Source organism: Hermetia illucens, chromosome 4 (genome assembly GCF_905115235.1).
Source record: "Hermetia illucens chromosome 4, iHerIll2.2.curated.20191125, whole genome shotgun sequence".
Lineage (NCBI taxonomy): Eukaryota > Metazoa > Arthropoda > Insecta > Diptera > Stratiomyidae > Hermetia > Hermetia illucens.
Genome location: NC_051852.1, coordinates 109,625,815 through 109,644,984, shown reverse-complemented (window position 1 = coordinate 109,644,984; position 19,170 = coordinate 109,625,815). Strand labels below are relative to the sequence as shown.

General features: G+C 43.8%; 1 protein-coding gene across 4 annotated transcripts in view; it reads left to right on the top strand.

Moving 5' to 3' along the window:
• The window catches only part of LOC119654644 (lysine-specific demethylase 3A), a 308,568-nt gene extending 289,624 nt beyond the window's left edge, over positions 1-18,944 (top strand). For 3 of the 4 annotated variants that reach the window (XM_038060121.1, XM_038060123.1, XM_038060125.1), the window contains 6 exons: positions 7,460-7,558; positions 7,698-7,930; positions 7,995-8,216; positions 8,279-8,493; positions 16,402-16,532; positions 16,596-18,944. In XM_038060121.1, the coding sequence (XP_037916049.1) occupies positions 7,460-7,558; positions 7,698-7,930; positions 7,995-8,216; positions 8,279-8,493; positions 16,402-16,532; positions 16,596-18,683 (2,988 nt within the window). In that variant the 3' untranslated portion in view covers positions 18,684-18,944. The remainder of the gene's footprint in view (positions 1-7,459; positions 7,559-7,697; positions 7,931-7,994; positions 8,217-8,278; positions 8,494-16,401; positions 16,533-16,595) is intronic. The other variant, XM_038060122.1, reaches the window with a different exon arrangement.
• Positions 18,945-19,170: the final 226 nt, after the last annotated feature.

Below are 19,170 nucleotides of genomic sequence, written 5' to 3'. Positions count from 1 at the left end.
ATATTTCATTATGTACTTAAGGTTTTGTTGAGACTGCCATACCCATTTAGATCTGATTCAAGGTGTTGCAATAACTATTAAGGTTGCCTAACTTACAATATGATTTCTGCATATTAAATGTCGTCCGTAAATTTGCTCTTATTTTTTGGATGGTATAACATCTCTGAATATCTTGTTTAGTAAGACCGATAGTTTCCAGATCCGAGTTGAGGTCACGGATTTACCACCTAAGGTATCTACTACGATAGCGTACATGGTTTCATCATAGTGCACTTGAATCAGCTTACCTTCCAGTGCTTCTAGCACCATCTTTTATGGTGGCTGATATAAGCCGTTATTGAAAATGGCTTCAATGCTTCATACCGGCTGATGCACGCTAGTTAGTGTGAAATTAGCCTTTCCCTCTTGCGTTCCTCAACAAAAATCTTTAATGTTTCCGAGTGAGGCAAGGCTGATTGGTCTGTAAGCTTCGGTCTGGGTTTGGTTTTGCGATGACTTTGTTAGGAAGCCCCCTGGAATCTACCTTTATCCCGTTGATATGCTAAATGTAGCACTAACTCCATACATATTCAAACGATGCATTTCGTCTATACCAAATGAGTTTCTCGCCTTCTTCATCATACTCAAAGTTACTACCGAGTTCGCCAATTTCCAGTCGTCCTTCTTTGCTCTGTTTAATAGTTCTGTTCCTAGTGCTTGTATGTGATCCATGCAGTGTACCAATGCGATTCACTGGATCCTTTCCGGATTCTTTTCATCAATGTCTCCATTTTCCCATAGAATTTCCTCCGCGAGTTCGTTTTTGGTTTACGCATCTCTTGGTTTTATTCTCCCTATTCACCCGTCTTTTTAGTCTTATTAAAAATGTGTTTTCTGTCGTAGATTGCCAGGGTTCTAGTTACACCAACTACATTTTATTTATTCTAGTTTTGTTGTCAGCCTACAACCATTTTCATAAGAGATGGCAAATGCTTTACGAAACCGTTTACACCTGGATGCGATATGTGGTTCCAACAACCTTCCTTATAATCTTCCCATTTGATTCTTCACTGTATATGATTCCACTCTATATGATTATCATGAACGCCTATGTAGAGCATATCGCGTCAGCCACACCTGCGCGCTATCACTGTTTTTGGTGATGCGTTTCTCCACAATGTACTAGGTTCAACTGCATGAGATAGTCTGTGTCCAATGTCTGACTTATATATCCCATGCTTTAGGTATTTAGGCAGGGTTGATGGATTCTCAATCCGCATCCACTTGATGTCAGACCAGACGAAATGCACCGAATCGTCCACGCAGCTCCCAGGGCAGAGATGAGGCAGCGTCCGACGAGTCGAAATCGTAAAGCCACTTTCGCTTATCCTTGCTTTTAGTTTTGATTAGTCGGCATCTTCCAAGATGTCCTTGCTCGTCTTGACCAAATCCTGGGCCTCGTCGATCCGCAAAATAATACAAACCCACGGGGTGACATGTGGTGTCTGGCTCGCCGTCAATCCTAGGCTTGCCGGCGGACCTCAGATATCCCATGGCTCTATCTGCGAGACCATTTACCCCTGGTACCATTTACTCACTAGTACAGTTCACATCCCATTTTTAGTTTGATTACCGCTTAGCCTCGAGTTTCCCTTACAGGGGTTTTTCCTAAAAACGAAATCCCTACTATGACCGCCTCTACGACGAGATAATCACAGATTATGTTGTCCATAATCCCAATGGAATCTGGTAACATATAAATAAATGGGATAGAGGAAACATCCTGGATTATCTCGAGCAACTCCAAATCCTTAGCTTAGTAATCATAGGAGATATCATATCTTGACTTTTAACCATTATACACTGACGTTCTGGATCATTTCTTTGTAATAGAATAGCATATGTAAATAGCATGCTGGTCCTAAGCCCAGGTAAAGAAGGAGAGTTTGAGAAAACCTACTTAATACAATCCTCCGAAAAAAAAGGCGTGACCGGGGAAAGGAAGAACAAAGTACCTAGCTGCCAACTGAAGAAAGATGCAATTAAAGTTGATGAAGTAAAACAATTTCAAAAGACAGTTGTATACACAGGAAATCAAAGCTCCTCCAAGTACATAAAATGATAATAAAACTTCCTCTATGCTACGAAGAGGAAGATCCTGAGGAGAATAATAAATAAATGCGCTAATAAGATACAAACATTAGTTGTTACAGATAATACTCAAAGTTTTCATTGCCGACATTTGGAGCAGTTCCACCAGTCAGCGCAACTGAAGTCGAGCAGACAATAAAACAAATGAAATCGGGGAAAGCAACAGGACCTGACGACATCGCATCTGAGCTCTGGAAAGCGAAGAGCTGGGACCCAACACTGTGGCTCAGTGAATTCTTTAACCGGGTTATTCAGGAAGGAAGAATACCATCTGACTGGCAAGAAAGTACCACTGTTCCAATATGGAAAAATAAAGGTAGCCCAGCAGAATGTTCAAATTACCGTCCGATCCGGTTACTTTCCCATACCATGAAGATTTTTGAACGCATTCTTCACAACCGTATTCGCGAAATCGTTGAAATAACCGTGAATCAAGCCGGATTTGTCAAGAACTGCGGAACTACTGACGCAATACACGCTGCGCGGTTACTCATGGAGAAACACCGTGAGAAGCATCGCCCTCTTTACATTGCCTTTCTGGATCTAGAGAAAGCGTTTGACCGTGTACCACACGAACTCATCTGGTATGCTTTACGACAACACTTCGTGCCAGAAGAACTCGTGCGCTGGGTTCAATTGCTCTACCACGATCCGAAAAGTAAAGTTCGAAGTATGGCGGGTGTATCAAAACCGCTTCGTGTCTCTGTTGGAGTTCATTAAGGAAGTGCCCTCTCACCACTCCTCTTTGTCCTTGTTATGGACACCGTCACACGGGATATCCAACGTCCAGCGCCCTACACACTGCTTTATGCAGATGATGTTTTCCTAGCATCTGATAGCAAAAATGATCTCGAGCAACTTGTTCAAAAATGGAATGATCGCCTCATGCAACACGGTCTCAGATTGAATTTAAACAAAACTGAATTTTTGACGACCGATCCCCATGAAACAGGCACAATCACTGTCAGCGGCAGTGATCTGCCCAGAACTGAGCGATTTAAATACCTCGGGTCAACGCTATCAGCCAATGGAGAGCTGCGTTATGAAATTGCTTCACGCATTAACGCAACCTAGATGAAGTGGCGTTCCACAACTGGTGTCCTTTGTGATCGACGTATCAACGAACGTCTCAAATCTAAAATTTACCGCAATGTCGTCCGTCCAGTCGCTCTCTATGGTTCGGAGTGTTGGCCAACCATAAAAGACAATGAACGGCGTCTTGCGGTAATGGAGACGAAGATGCTACGTTGGACTAGTGGCGTCACACGTTTAGATCACATCCGAAATGAGGATATCCGCGATCGTTATGGGGTTGCACCGATCGTGGAAAAGTTGCGAGAGAGGCGTCTTCGATGATATGGTCACGCAATTCGTGCAAACGAGAATTCACTTGCCAAGATTGGTCTGAACATCGAAGTCGATGGTAAACGACCAAAAGGCAGACCTAAGCAACGGTGGCTTGATACGCTGAATGGGGATTTGAAAGCCTCGAGATTGCACCCAGATCAGGCATTCGATAGAGCCAAATGGCGAAGCCGATCACGACAAGCCAACCCCGCTTGTGAACGGGACAAAGGCTGAAGAAAAAGAAGAAGAATACTCAAAGTTTTCTCTGCTTGTCATAAAAGGCGACTAAATTGTATTGAAATTTATGAGCTAGCAACCATGAAATTTCGAATTTTTACTGCAACCGAAACGTCGACAACGCCTAGGATAGAGAGTAACCTTACGGTCACGGGTTGTTTCTGACGGCTATCGTAAGACACGCTCTCTGGACCTGGGAGACGGTTTCTGACAGGATTTTGATTACAAGATCCCGGTCCAAGTTAAGGAGCATCACAAATATACAGGGCTATGCGCAAACGGAGACTTTCGATATAGTGGAGAAAGATGCTTTCTACTTGCCATTACAAGCAGGGCAGGACAAGTTTCCTAAAGGTGATCGTGATGGACGATCTGAATATGAAGGTGAGCTCTGACAACATTTTGCTCGGATATGTGATGGCGAAGCACGGCCTTGGCGGCCATAAAGATATTGGTGGGATATTTGTGAATTTCTGCAACTTTCGTCGTTGGTGACATATTAATCGAGTACAGAGCTTTCCATGTGGTTAGTTGGGGTTCAACTAACCGACACCGGTCGACTAGCAGTAGATTAGGCGGAAAAGGAAGGAAACAGGATGTGCCAAAAGAGACACTGACATCATTCGTGCTGCGTCCGCCATTTCTCGCAGAGATTGAAAGCTGCGACCCCCCAAGTTCCACATCAACCGCTATCGCTCGATAGGAGAGCTATCTTGCTGATGAGGCGGCAGATACACTGAGTACTCTGCCTGAGAATAACGATGATCATTGGGTCGCCATCAAAAATGCTCTTTTCTCAGGCGCTATACAGTTTGTCGGCCACGTCCCAGGATAAGATAAGGTTGATTGCGGACTCGTGGAAGCGGATCGATGAACGGAAGGGGTCCAAATGTCTATTGATTGCTGTGAGTGATGGTGAACGTGCCGCGCTCGAACTCCTATGGTATACGGTAGGAAATCCCGGGAAGTTCAACGTAATGTACACCGTGGCAAAAGGTAATTTACTTTTGTGCTTGCCAGGGAAGCGAAAGATGCCGTAGAACGTGGTGATTTCAGAAGTGTATACCGCATGACGAAAGAACATGCATGTGGTCGGAAACCTTTCGATGGTCCTGTGAAGGACGATGGTTGACTCCCAATCCACGATGACGAACAATTGAAGAGGTGAAAGGAACACTTCACCATGGTTCCTAACTGTATGGCGCCCGGGGAAGTTCCGCCTTTTGTGGGTGAAATGGCTAGTCACCGTAACATGCAAATGCGGACTGTTCCTCTAATCAGGAAAGAAATCATCTCAACCATCTTGCACTCAAACGGAGTAAAGCCGCCGGACATGATGTTCTTCCCGCAGAGTTATAAAATCCGCTACTTTCATTCGTACAAAAATCCTGGGAATCCGAGACGATTACCAGAGAGTGACAATTAGAGGGATATCTGTGTGCTCCCTGCCGTTGCAAAGATAATAGCTAAAATAATCCTAGAACGCAACAAAGAACATTTCGAAAGCTTGATCGACAAAGCGTTGCGGATCATCTGGGAACAGTGTGCGGGGTTTCGATCTTCGCTTCATCTTCTCTTTATAGCGTGAATAGAGAGTATCTAGAGTGCTTTGTGCAGGAGAGGCATTCCGGAGAAACTAATAATTATTGTGAGAGTGACATATAGTATAATAATAATCGTAGCAATGTAATTGTCGCCCCTTTCTTAAAGTGTGACCTATCCACTGTCACTTCCGCGTTCTGATCACATCGCCTAAAGGCAACAGACCTGTGCGCGGACCAAGTTCTGCTTTCGAAATAGTATCAAGCCAGCGTACTCCAATGATATGTCAAAGACAAGTGTCGAAGCCGTAACCTTCGTCATTTCGAGCTTTTGAGTAACCATGGATGTCACTTTCCATGTGCCACTCCCATATAGGAATACAGAAAGAACATTAGCACAGAACAGTCTCAACTTGGTATTCGTGCATTTCTAGATTTTATACAGAGAAACGAAAGTGGATTTAGCGCTCTTAATGCGTCGAGCGACATTCAGTTCGTTGTCACCGTGCGTCGGCAGAAACCACGCCTCCTAGATATTCAAAATTGGTCGACGCCTTCGAGGTTCCGCCCATTAATGCAAATCTATCTCTACTTGCCTCTCTTTCCATATCCAGAATCATTTCGTTAAAGTCCATGACCCGCCGAGAAAGCGTCATCAGCGTAGTCAGGGTGTTTGAGGAAGGATGTCGTCGTACATTGAACTACTCCACGTTCTCCGGATAAAACATCATAGAGGGCGTCACCGATAACAAGAAGAAATAATATCGATGACAAACGTGCAATCTTGGCGGACTCCGCTTTGGACCACAGAATTCCTGAGACTTTATCTCAATAGAGCACGTGGCATTTTGCGTCTTCATACTATATGTGATTACATGCACGCCACTGTCTAAAGATGGCCGACGATTGAGTCGCCCCAAGAGCACTTGGCGCAGAATAGCTGAAGTCCTGGGTGGAGTTGAATCGCATTTTAATGAATCGTGGACGATGGTTCTACCCCACAAGGGGCGAATAGCAAACATACATGACTTGACTCGAAAGTCTCCAATTTAATCAAACTTTTGAAGCCGCAATGGGCTGGCCACGTTCAACGTACGAACGACACTAGAATATCTAAAAGGATATTTGAAGGGAGAAAAGAAGAATGAAAACCGCTGGGAAAACCCTGGAAGCACTGGGTAGATTCTGCTATGAAAACAGCTCATTGTGGCTCGAATTCCGAAATTGGCGGAAATACATTCTGAAGGCCAAGGTTCGAAAAGGGCTGTAGTGCCTCGATAGCGACAATTTATAGAGTTTATACCAACTAAATTTTCCATTTTCACTTATAATATTTTTACAAACACAAAATACCGAACGAATTACCATATTTCAAGCATTTACTGCCCCAACCCACCTTGACTAACAGCGAAATTTGATCCTTATATTTCTTCGTTCGTTTACGAACGTTCCTTGTTAGCATATGCAGTTTATTTATAGGGGTTATACCAATTGCGGGCATTTTGTAATTTATGGGCACAAATGTCGTTTTCGATTGCATTTATTTTTTGCTAATTTGTTTATTAGGAAATCCGAAGTCTTAACCCAAATTTTTAACTGCATCTGCCATCTCACCCCTCACACCAGTCAAGCCTCACCATCTGGGCACATGAATGAACTTCGTCTTGGGCAACTTGAGCATTACGCGAAAGGAAGCACATTGTGTAACGGTTTGTTTAAAGTGTAGCACAAATGACACACGCCACTGTACTTTCGCATCCATACAACTTCCACTCATTCGCTTGACTCATCCAACTGATCTCCCTCTAAAAGAAAAATGAAACTCAAAACCACTTTTCAACTGCATTTCATCTCTGTTCCGCCAATTAATTCCGCGCAGTGTACATATACTCTTGTCTCGCTCACTCGTGAGTGTTTTCGATGGTGTCACATGCGCCGCACTCCGTTTCGAGCAATTGGTCGGTGCAGGGGTACAGGCAGCCGGCACGAAGCGGCTTCGCGGCATCTCGTCGGGCACGTAGACCAGAGCCGGTTCCCCTGTGCCGGAGCGGAATAATCGTTTGAGTCTCGTTGGAGGGCGAGTGGTGATCCGCGGCGATTCTCGTTTTGTTGTCAATTTGCCAATTATTTTTTAAGCGATTCCCGATGTAATTGTGCAGCAACTAATTGCCGATTGTTTTTTGATTTCGTTCCGCAACGCGAAGCAGGAGCAGACGCAGAAAAGTCCCCCAAAACGGAAATCAACAAAAGTGAAACGGCGAAAAGGCGGAACACGCAAACCGTTGGAGGAGAGGAAGAAAAAAGTGAGTCGGTGTTTACTTTTTATTTTGCTTTGAGTGATTGTTGCCCGTTTGCATTCGTGCGAAAGTTGAGCAGCAGAAAATGTCGTTTTGCGAGAAATCCGCGAGTTTATTTACGAATGGACCTGACGCTTGTTTTCAGAACGTTGGAAGCGAAAGTGATAAAGATAGTGACAGTGACATGTCGGAGAAAGACAGCGACAGCGGGACAAGCGGGACGTCGGCTTCGGTAGGGAAAAAGGCGACGAACGGTAGCACCGGGTCCGGAGCGACGGCTGTACCGAGTCCTGGAGTGAGTCCAGGTGCGGCGAAAGATGAAGCGAAGGAGCCCAGGAAACGTGGTCGCCGGCCCAAGGTTGCAAAGGACGAGCCATCGTAAGTGTACCGCAGCCGCAAACAGTTTGCTTCCACACATCACGTTCTCTTTGACTCGTTATAGGAAAAAGAAAGCGAAGGACGATAATGACAAGGCCAAGGACCCCTTTCGCAAGCCGCCAGTTTCGCAGCTGAAGAAAACGGGCGAGTCCTTTCTGCAGGATGGACCGTGCTTCGAGGTGGCCCCCAAGTTAGCTAAGTGCCGCGAGTGTCGCTGGACCCCGAACCAGCGGTCCAAAAACACTTTGAATATATTTTGCCGATTTTATGCATTTAGAAGGCTTAGGTAAGGCTTCGCTGTCTCATGCTAGTGATTTGGGAAATAACTTAGGTCTTTTGCCTTTTCAGATATACCAAAAATGGTCAATTAGCGATTGCAGGGTTCTCGGATCCACACAAGGATCCCACTAGCGACGATCTCAGACTTTGGATGCCGGACGTGGAGAATCCACCGTCGGACTTGGATTTGAATATGTCGCGATTTTTGCTGGCGCAGGTTGCGGACCAATTTTGTGATCTACTCCAGCAAGAGAAAGAGGCTATCGCCCAGCATATGTCGGATGGTAAGTTGATTCCTAATCTGAACCTTAATTAATGGGTTCCGTACCCATACTGGTTGTACGCATCGATAGGTGCTTTGCTGGTTTGGGGAAATTCTGAGAGAAAAACACTAAGTCTAGGCAAAGAGTGCATGCTCCCTTTCCTTCCGGTTCGATTTATTGAAACCCATTCGCTCGATCTAACAAGGGGAACCCGTATTTGTCGCTGGTTCTTTGGCGCTGATTCGGTTGTCGGTACAGGCAAATATGGCCTTCCATAGATTTGAGAAGATTAGAGTTGATGCATAGCCTACCTGGAACCTTCCTTCATGTATATGGGCACATATTCAACTGAGGGGCTTGAATATACATTTCTTTGAATAATGCCAAAACTTGCAATTTCAAATATCTTATAGACGCTTTCTCTCCATTCCATATTTAATAAATTGTGACGAGCGTATTATTTAGAAGTTTACGACGCCTGAGTGCTAGCAGCTTCGATTTCCCGCCAGTCACACCAGATGTTGGGTATTTGTGCGTTAATTTTTCTGATCAAACTTTTTACGATTGAACATTAACAGTGGCTGGTGGATCATTTTGGATTAAATAAACAAAACGAAATGAATCTATTGATGTCAAGGATGTTGGGAGTCATGAAGTACTCATGTTTCTTTCGTAGTGTAATTTTTTCCACTTCATTTTTTATGATAATCTTCTTAATCAACGGCGGAACAAACGGCATCCCGTCAAAGCCTGCATTAGTAAGGAACTCCAGATATTCCGGTTTTGCGCCGAGTACTACCAACTTATGCTATGGCTCCATCTCAGACATGGCGTGCTTTGTCTTCTTTCTCTACCATACGGGTTAATTGATCCACTCATCACAACCTATTGAGCCGGATTTTATCCACAATCGGACGGTTATAGTATCGCTCATAGATTTCGTCGTTATATTGTGTAAGCTACGAAATCTTCCAACCTCTTGTAGGGGACCAACAATTTTCCGGAGGATTCTTAACTTGAGACTAATTTTTCTTGTTAAGAACTCAAGTTTCCAAGGAATACACGACCGGCAAGATGATTGTCTTGTATAGTAAGCGCTTTGAGCCGTTTTGAATGCAACAGTTCTTGTAAGCTGAAATAGGCTCTGTTGGCTGCCAACAATCGTGCGGATTTCATCATCGTGGGTATTATCGGTTGTGATTTTCGACCCTGGATAAGATAAATTATCAACGATTTCAAATTGTATTCTACTGTTTGTCAGCGTGGACTAATATGGTGCCTATGGAGGGTGGTGCTTCTGGCATTTACATCAACAACACGCATCGCTTCTTCCAGGGCCAAGTTCAAAAGGATGCACGATAGGGCATGTCCTTTTCTTAGACAATTGTTGATGTTGAATGATCTCGAGAGTGATCCTCTACTACTATTTATAACAAGATATTGGTCAGAGTTATCTTAGTCAATCTTATCAGTTTAGTCTTTCGTGGCCGTAGAGTTTTACTATGGCTATAATAAGCGGCCTTTAAGTCAATAAAAAAAATTGTACAGCTGGCCATATTTCAACAGTTTTTCCTATAGATCTTGTAGATGGTACTCAGGAACGTGATAAGAATAATAATAATCGTTGGCGCACAATCCATATTGGATCAAAGTCTTGAAGTGTGTTAGAGCACTTAATTCAAGACCATAACGGTACACTACAGTACACTGTAGAAGGCAATGTGGTCAGCATTGCACTCGCCTGAGATTATTGGCCTGATTTGACTCAGGTACTCATTCACAGCTGAGTCCACTGGTCTCCGACATCCAGTCACGATAACAAATCCCTCTGCCACCAGTGAAGGTTTGAGCCGCGACCTTCCACTACGACAGCCCAGCGCTCTAACCACTTGAGCCATCCGGACACGGACAGCAACGGGATACCTCTATAATTGTCGCACTGCCTGATATTATTGTGGCGCGGCAGGATTCGCAGCATTCGAAATTTATTTCGAATGTTGCGAGTGCGAGCGAATAGATGGTGCGGATCTATCCACTTTGCGTAGCACGCCAATGGAGTGGAAGATCTCAGAAAAGTGTGCGATGAGTAATTTTGTTTTTTGAGACCTGTCACTAAAATTATTTATTCAGTTGGACTTGAAAAAGATTAGAAAGTTTAGATAATATTAAAGTGATTTCAGATTGTTTATGAATTGGAAGTTTTTTCCAACTAGCGGATCGAGTTGAATGGCTGCTACTGAAGACTGTATCTTGTGTGCTTAATCAGTGCGGAGTAAAGGAATAGATAGTCTATTGTATTATCAAGTGAAGTAGCAAAAAATTGAAGGATTACTTAATTGGTGACCCCGAAGAGCACCGCAGCCCCGGACACAATCCAATTCCGACAGCTAATCACCACGGGCAAAGGAAGAAGAATGTAACGCAAGGGCCTCTTTTCGCTGCTTCTCAAGTTCTTAGGAGGCATCGCTATCTGCTACCGCTAGGCGCAATCAGTGCATCCTTAGCTCTCGGAATTTCCGCCTATGCAAGGGGTGAACGTCTACTGAAGATACCATATAAGATTCCATTCGCAAGCAGAAGTTCAGTGCTCAAGGATCCGGAATTGAAGCGGATATTCTACTGCGGAAATTGGAAACAAGTTTACATCTTCATCATTAAGTCTCTTGCCCTCAAGAACGCCTGCTCTTTCGACGCCAAGTCCATCGAGCTCCACTATTTCAAGTTCCGGCCAGTTCAAAACTCAGACTTTTTCACATCCCGAGTCGGAGCAGAGGCAAGAAAAAACGCGAGAAAACCTTCTCTACACAGTGTACTGCGCGACACACGTCGGACCCTCTCTAGAAGTAGCGTGAAAATCTACTTCTAGAGAGGGTCCGACGTGTGTGGCGCGGCAGGATTCGCAGCATTCGAAATTTATTTCGAATGTTGCGAGTGCGAGCGAATAGATGGTGCGGATCTATCCACTTTGCGTAGCACGCCAATGGAGTGGAAGATCTCAGAAAAGTGTGCGATGAGTAATTTTGTTTTTTGAGACCTGTCACTAAAATTATTTATTCAGTTGGACTTGAAAAAGATTAGAAAGTTTAGATAATATTAAAGTGATTTCAGATTGTTTATGAATTGGCTTTTTAGTCCGAATTATTAATAAGTTATTATTGGAAGTTTTTTCCAACTAGCGGATCGAGTTGAATGGCTGCTACTGAAGACTGTATCTTGTGTGCTTAATCAGTGCGGAGTAAAGGAATAGATAGTCTATTGTATTATCAAGTGAAGTAGCAAAAAATTGAAGGATTACTTAATTATCTTGTGGGGCAGATAATGCCTCTCTCTTTGTTCCATACCTTGAGCGTCATTGGGTGAATCGCTTTGTGCAGTTGGTCGCCTCCATATTTAAGGAAACAATTGGTTTTCTTTTGGTTTTTTCCTCTTTCTATCTCTGAAGTCGCGCCCGCGTTCTTTGAGAGTGCAGCATTGCCGGTATGCAGCGTTATTCCCTTCCGTTGCTAGCCTACATCATCGTGGAACTAGCCGTTCCGACTTTTTTTCCGGGGCCAAGTATGTTTGTGGCGGTGTCAATGGTGGTTGTGAAGATCATTTGTCGATGGTTCATCTCCAGATCCTCTGTTTATTGCTTTTACGTTGCTACGGAGGGCTTTATTGCATGGCTCATGTGATTGTTGGAGAAGATTCTAGGTGTCGTTTGGAGAGGTCTGCATTTATAATATTTATTGACAACTTTCTGTGCAAACCGTGAATTTCCAGCAACTATTTCGTGTGACACTAGTAATTGAATAATTCGCAATCTTTTATCATTGAGGTTTTTATGTAAGCTATGAGAGCCAGCGTATCGTCTGAATACGGGCTCCGTCCCTACTTTTTTTATCTTCGTAACAAATTGTTTTCCGATTAGCGTTCTCAGGCTTACCCAATCCCCTTTCCAAGGGTTTGTGTGAAACAAAATCTTATTAGAATCGACTCGATGTCTGCTGTCCGTCTATCTGTCTCTCGCACCCAATTTACTCACAAACGGAAGAACCACGGCTCGATTAGCAGGCTACTACTACTTTTGATATTGGGTAAAACATAAGGGAATGAAGGCTCAAAATGTGTGCCCCAAAAAGCGTAACAGGTCTCGTTCTCAAAATCCGGAAAAAAATCATGACGTTGCAGTTGTACGAAATCTAGGCCTCAAAATACATTCCATTCCGAGATCTGCTCAAATAAAGTTAACAATAACATATTACCCTATTTTAGAAGACCCCCCTTAAGTTCATTCTAGAAATTTGACACCTTTATAATACACAATTTTGAAAAGTTTGAAAAAAAAATCCAACTATTATTTACAAAGTTGTATAAGGTCAAAATTATGTATTTTATCCCACTCTAAGACGTGTATGACGTCATCATATAAAGTGAACGCCGGAGTTGGAATTTGGAGACATATCGAGAAATATCTAGAATTTTTAGGTATGTACGAATGGGAAAACGTGCATAGGAAATTTCCTACATAAGATGAACACAAAACCTTTATACCCAAAGCGTCCAGCTTCCGGCATTCCGATCACTTTGTGTCTATTGTAGGTCAACTTCTTCATATTTACTAATAATGCTGAGCTCCTATTGTGAAGCGTATAAGGTTGACTATTATCAATAAGTGCTTTCCAGATCAAATTATTTGTGTAAATTTTTTTACTATGTACACACATGTACTTATCGTTCCTCACATAGGGAAACACAATACCTTTGATACCTGAAACGTCTACCTCCGTATCTCCAAATTTCAAAGGGTTGTAAAGTAGTCCCGACACTTTATGGTGTGTTTTTTGAAACACCAAAAAAATAGTTCGCATAATTATATATATTTTGCTATATTTTGATCTCAATTCCCACTTTCTCTCAATAGTTTGGGTGCATTCAATAGACGAGGTTAAATCGGAGGAACAATTGACCCGAGCCAATTGGCGGACAGCTGCTGCGAATTGGAGAAAATTATAATACCGCTCGTTCCATCGTTTGCATGAAAGTTGGGAAAATTGAACTTTTCTGAGATCAACGACGAGGCACGACATATCTAGTTTGGCCGCACTTTTGGTTTTCTGCAATTTGGTTTTTGAGTTGTTCAATTTGTCTGCCGTCCTCATGTATTTAAGGAGGGTAATCAGAGCTGAGTCTGCAATGGGACTCCTCTGAAGCGACTTTTACCACGATGCTTCCCCGGAGGTTGTCTGGTACGATGGCAACTGCGGTGGAATTCTTGGAAGATGCGCTCTCGTCCCGGTTATTTGCGATTGGATTACTTGAGGGAGTTTCACAATGGTTCTTTGTGAACTGAAGCGTGCATTTGCACTTCATAACTGGGGCGCCGTATACCTTAGTTGCGGCAGAGGTGCTAGATAGGCCTCTCATGCATGTTATGTTATGAGCCTGGGCTGGAATCTGGAATAAATTTTATCACTGACAGTCACGGCGGGGGGAAGAGGACCGTGGGATTATACCTACACGGGAGGTATTCACGTTAAACTCCAGAACCTTTGTCTCGATAGGTTTTGAAGGCTGACATAGCGTTTCTTTCAGTCGTGTTGATGTAGGTTGTACATTGAAGCCGTCCGCCGGCTGCAACTGATATCAGGAGTTCTGGTTTTCTGTTTGGTATGTTGGCTAGACAAAATTTTATGTAAGCATCGCTTTTTCTTCTTCTATGTCGTTACAGTGCGATGCTGTTGTTTGATCTCTGGAATTTTTCGTCTCCACTCGAGCAACTGAATCCTCCCATCTATTTCGGGGGTTTCCAACTGGTCGTTTTCCTTGTAGCTTGCCTCTGCATAGGCCCCCATAGGTCTTCTGCAATGCACAGCGTCTATATGGCCTGCCAATTGCAGCCTAATTTTAATTTGAATGGCAGTTTCTGAATCGTAAAGCTCTATTCATACTATCCAGTAGCGTTCCGTATCTGCATAGGTAGTGCACTGTTGAGTTTAGTCTACGTCGTTTAGAGTCTGAGATAGGTTTGTTTTAGTTGCAGGTCTTAAGCAATTGCAGATAAGCAAAGGTTCGGTCGGATCTGTTGATATTTTAATTGTTCATTGACGTCGCGGGCGATAGTTCGGACGGGTTGTTCGTCGGTTTTGGTAATTGTACTTTGGGCTTCATTGCGGAAGGTCTGGAGTGAACGTCATGGAGCATTCAGTGTCATGCCCGCACATGATCGGTCTTTTTTGTGCAAGGACTTCTCATTCTATTTATTTTACTCAGTACGAGAGCGGGACCAAAAAGTGGAAGATAGAGATTCCTTAATCCGAAAATAAGATCAGTGGGTTCTTTTATAACTCAGTGCCCCTCAAAGAATAATGTCGTTTAATATTGGGGAGTTCCCATTGAGGCACGAGCGTCTTTGATGGTGAAATCGAAGCCCAATTTGTTTACTTCCGTTTGGTAAAGAAGGGGAAAAGATCCTTACCGCCATTACAGTTCTAGTTATAACTATCCATTCTAACTTGTCTGTCTGAAGATACTCATTGGTTAGGGGGGACATGATGGTTCTGGGGGTTTAACATAAGTACCTGCCATGTAGGCATAATACCATGATTCTCTTCGAACACGAATTTATTTGAGGATCACAATCAGAGTCCGCCGTGACTGGCACAGCCGTACTGCTTTATGCTCAGCGTAGGTGCATGAGTAGTTGTACTCTTTTGGTTCAAATGTCCAGTTCAAATTCGTGAGTTATGCGTTTGTCCTGAGGCCAAAACCATCAAATTATAGAACTCTAACTTTAGGGGATTAGGTATATGCGACAGACAGACGCTAATAATAATCAGCCTAGAGAAGAGAAAACCATAACCGAAGATAAACTACTTCCATCAGGTTCAGAAGCTGCAAGGTGCATGCGAGAGTTGAGATGTTTTACCGAAGCTCATGGCAACGTAAACTATTCGAAGTTGTACGTATGTATATACATGCTCCTTGTCTTTAGGTACACACTCCCAACTACCGGAATTTGAATTTAGGATGATTCGATTTCATTGCTCCCTTCGACTTTGGATTAACTAGATTCGACTGTATTTTTGCTTGCATACCACCTCTTCCAGTTAGTGAAGGAGGGGGAGCTCCCATACGGGCGGCATCGAGGCCTATCTTTTTCCAGCGGGCAGCTGTTCAAAGATAAATTTGATCCGGATACTCATTTTAGGCTCATGTCAAGCGAAAAGCCACCTTTGGTGTTCCCACCCTACCGTGACATCTCTAACCCTATGAGACACTTCTTGTATTGTCAATCTCTCACATCTCGCGAATGGATAATACAGGGAAGGTAGGTAGGTCGTGAGCGAGCAGATGGTTTCACCTGAGGGAAATGATTGAGCTATGTGGACAGATGTATGTGGCGAATTTTCACGTTTTTCTTTCTGGGATAGTAAAATGGATAACAAAATTTGAATTGTCCAGCTCCTTATCTAATCACTTTGCCACCAGTTTCTATGTGTGGTATAACGGGTGAATGTCGACTTCCAGATGGATTAAAAGTTTACTAGGAAGTCGCCTGGGAAGAAGTAATGCAGTCTTCCCAGTATTTTGGTGCAGAACATTAAGCACCGTTTACATATTGACCATGAGCATGTCTTGATTGTTAGCGCTTTAAGAAACAAAACATTGCTTACTTGCTTTAAAAATGGAGTTTATGTTTTTTTACCCAATACCCAATGAAGTCTACATTTTTAACATCGTTGCACTTAATATTTTTATTCGTTTCACTGCCCTTGAGTAAGTGGCTTCGATCAATCAACAATTTTCCAAAAGTTCATGGCAGGCTATCGGGCTACGCGGAATTTTCAAGGCTGTAGCTGATTTATTAATATCAATAAAATATTACGAAAAAATCTGTACAAGTCGCCTTGGAAATGTTATTTTAACGTTGGTATCTTTACTTTGCAGACAAAGTAGTCGCTTGGAAGCGAGTCGTCCAAGGCGTTCGTGAAATGTGCGATGTGTGCGAGACAACACTATTTAACTACCACTGGGCATGCGGTAAATGTGGATTTGTCGTCTGTCTCGACTGCTACAAAGTAAGTTATACATTCTCTCAAAATAACGAGCCGCATCTAACGCAATTTACATTTTATAATTAGGATCGCAAGCAGAAGTCTGCCAAAATCTGGGGTGAAGTTGGCAAGGACCGAGACGACTTCTCCTGGCTACTTTGCACGAATCGCGCCCCTCACGAACAAGAACGCCTCATGCTGACACAGATCATCGCAGGGGACTCACTACAAATTCTCGGTGTTAAAATTCACGAGACCCGAGCTCTATGGCAGATCCCGCAGTGCTGTGGCTGCCCACAAAGTGTGGAATACACGACGAAAACTCAGAATGGCGCATATAAGGAATTGATTCGAAATATGATCAGAAACGAATGTAACGGTATCAAAAGTGAAATAAAGCAGGAAGGCGAACTATCCAACGGAGCAACGAAAGACGAGAAAGAGGATAAATCAGCTCTGTCGTGGCTGGCTGATGTTGCCCTCCAAAGCGAGGGCAAGAAAAACGGGAACAATGGCGGTGATAAGAAAAACAACGGGGAAGACCTGGATTCCGACTCAAGTTCAGATAGTTCGGACGATGGCGGGCAGCATTCCACGCTACGTGAACTGCTCATAAGATCGAACAAAGCGAACGGCAGCCGATCAAATAGTCCAGCTTCATTGCGACACCTGAAGGTGGCGAAAAAGTCCAAAGTGGACGCGATGGATGTGGTGCTGAAAAGTGTACAAAAGAAAAAGGACGAAGAGTCGGATGAGGACGACATCGCGAAAAGCATGCAGCTGAAGTACTACGTAGGAAGTGATAAGAAACGCAGGAAATACCTGCCCATCAGGATAATGACTTTAACTGAATCCAAACGCCTATACCCAGACGTGCCACACACTTGGCTCTGCGACGGGAAGCTGTTACGCCTGCTCGATGCCAATCACTCCGGGAACTTTAAGATATTCCAGGAGCAGTGGAAGCGTGGGCAGCCGGTTCTCGTTTCGGAGGTGTCGAATCATTTGAACATGGATCTGTGGCGACCTGAATCATTCTCGCGTGATTTCGGTGAGGACAAAAATGATCTCGTAAATTGTATGAATGGCAACTTGGTACCGAATCAGCCGATGAAGAAGTTCTGGGACGGGTTTGAATACATAAACAAACGACTTAAGGACGAGAAGGGCAATCCGATGCTTTTGAAGCTGAAGGACTGGCCGCCGGGCGAGGACTTTGCAGAAATTTTGCCAACGCGTTTCAATGATCTCATGAAAGCGCTTCCGCTTGGCGACTACACCCAGCGCACAGGTCGCCTGAATCTGGCCAGCCGATTGCCTGATACGTTCGTTCGGCCTGATCTGGGTCCAAAAATGTACAACGCCTACGGATCGGCATTGCATCCGACAAAAGGTACAACAAACCTCCACCTGGACATATCAGACGCAGTCAACGTGATGGTGTACGTGGGAATTCCCAAAGACGGTCAGGAGGAGGAATATATCAAGGAAGCATTTCGAGCCATCGACGAGGCTGGTTGTGATATTTTGACGCGGAGGAGGGTCCGTGAGAAGCATGAACTTCCCGGCGCCCTGTGGCATATTTACGCAGCCCGCGATGCCGACAAAATTCGAGATTTACTTAACAAAGTAGCAATCGAGAAGGGTGCCCGCCTGGAACCGGACCATGATCCTATCCACGATCAAAGTTGGTACCTGGACGGCACTTTGCGCGAGAGGCTGTACAAAGAGTATGGTGTGGAGGGATACCCAATTGCACAGTGCCTGGGCGATGCTGTATTCATCCCGGCAGGGGCTCCGCACCAAGTACGAAACCTGCATAATTGTATTAAGGTGGCCGAGGACTTTGTCTCGCCAGAGAACATATCCCACTGTTTCCATCTAACCCAAGAATTCCGCGAACTGTCTGAGACGCATTCCAATCACGAGGACAAACTGCAGATCAAGAACATCATCTACCACGCCGTCAAAGATGCGCTATCCTGCTTGTCACATATTCTGAACCAGCAACTGGGCAAGGGCGACTCCAGCGCTGCTCCGGGCGCACAAACCGCAGCTGCAGCATCTACCCCGGCGGCTGGGTCTGCTCCAGCCACGGGCACGAGCACGACAACAAACGCCAGTGCGACGACGGTCTCTGAGAAAGATGTAAAAAAGGAAGATCCAGATGCGTGATGTGATGACGAAAGATATTTTCATGTGAGTTGAGTCTAGATTTAGGATATAAAACTTTTCGAAAGAGAAATGAGATATGATAGTGAAGAATTGTGTATGTTTTAAACTATATATAAATTTAAATACGATTACGTTTTCCTTCTGTTTCTTGTAAAAAATAAATTTACGATTCAGATGTAGGCTATAAGTTTAGATTACTGCGAAATTATAATGTTTACAAAAACAAACTAAAATAAACATTTGGACAAAGTGAATCTATAATTCGTTGTTTTGCTTTCTCGCGGCATAGAATTTCCATTTGTATCAAGCTTTTCTTGTCTTCATTTCCTTAGGGCCCTCCTTGGAAACAAAAGATTTTTAGGTGTTGAAGGGGCATTGATGAAGATATGGAGGTAAACATTGTTTTTGTTCTTATATTGTACTAACATATTTAGCAGGGATTTAGCTAAATATGCAGTGAATGCCTTTCGCCACCAATTCTAAAGAA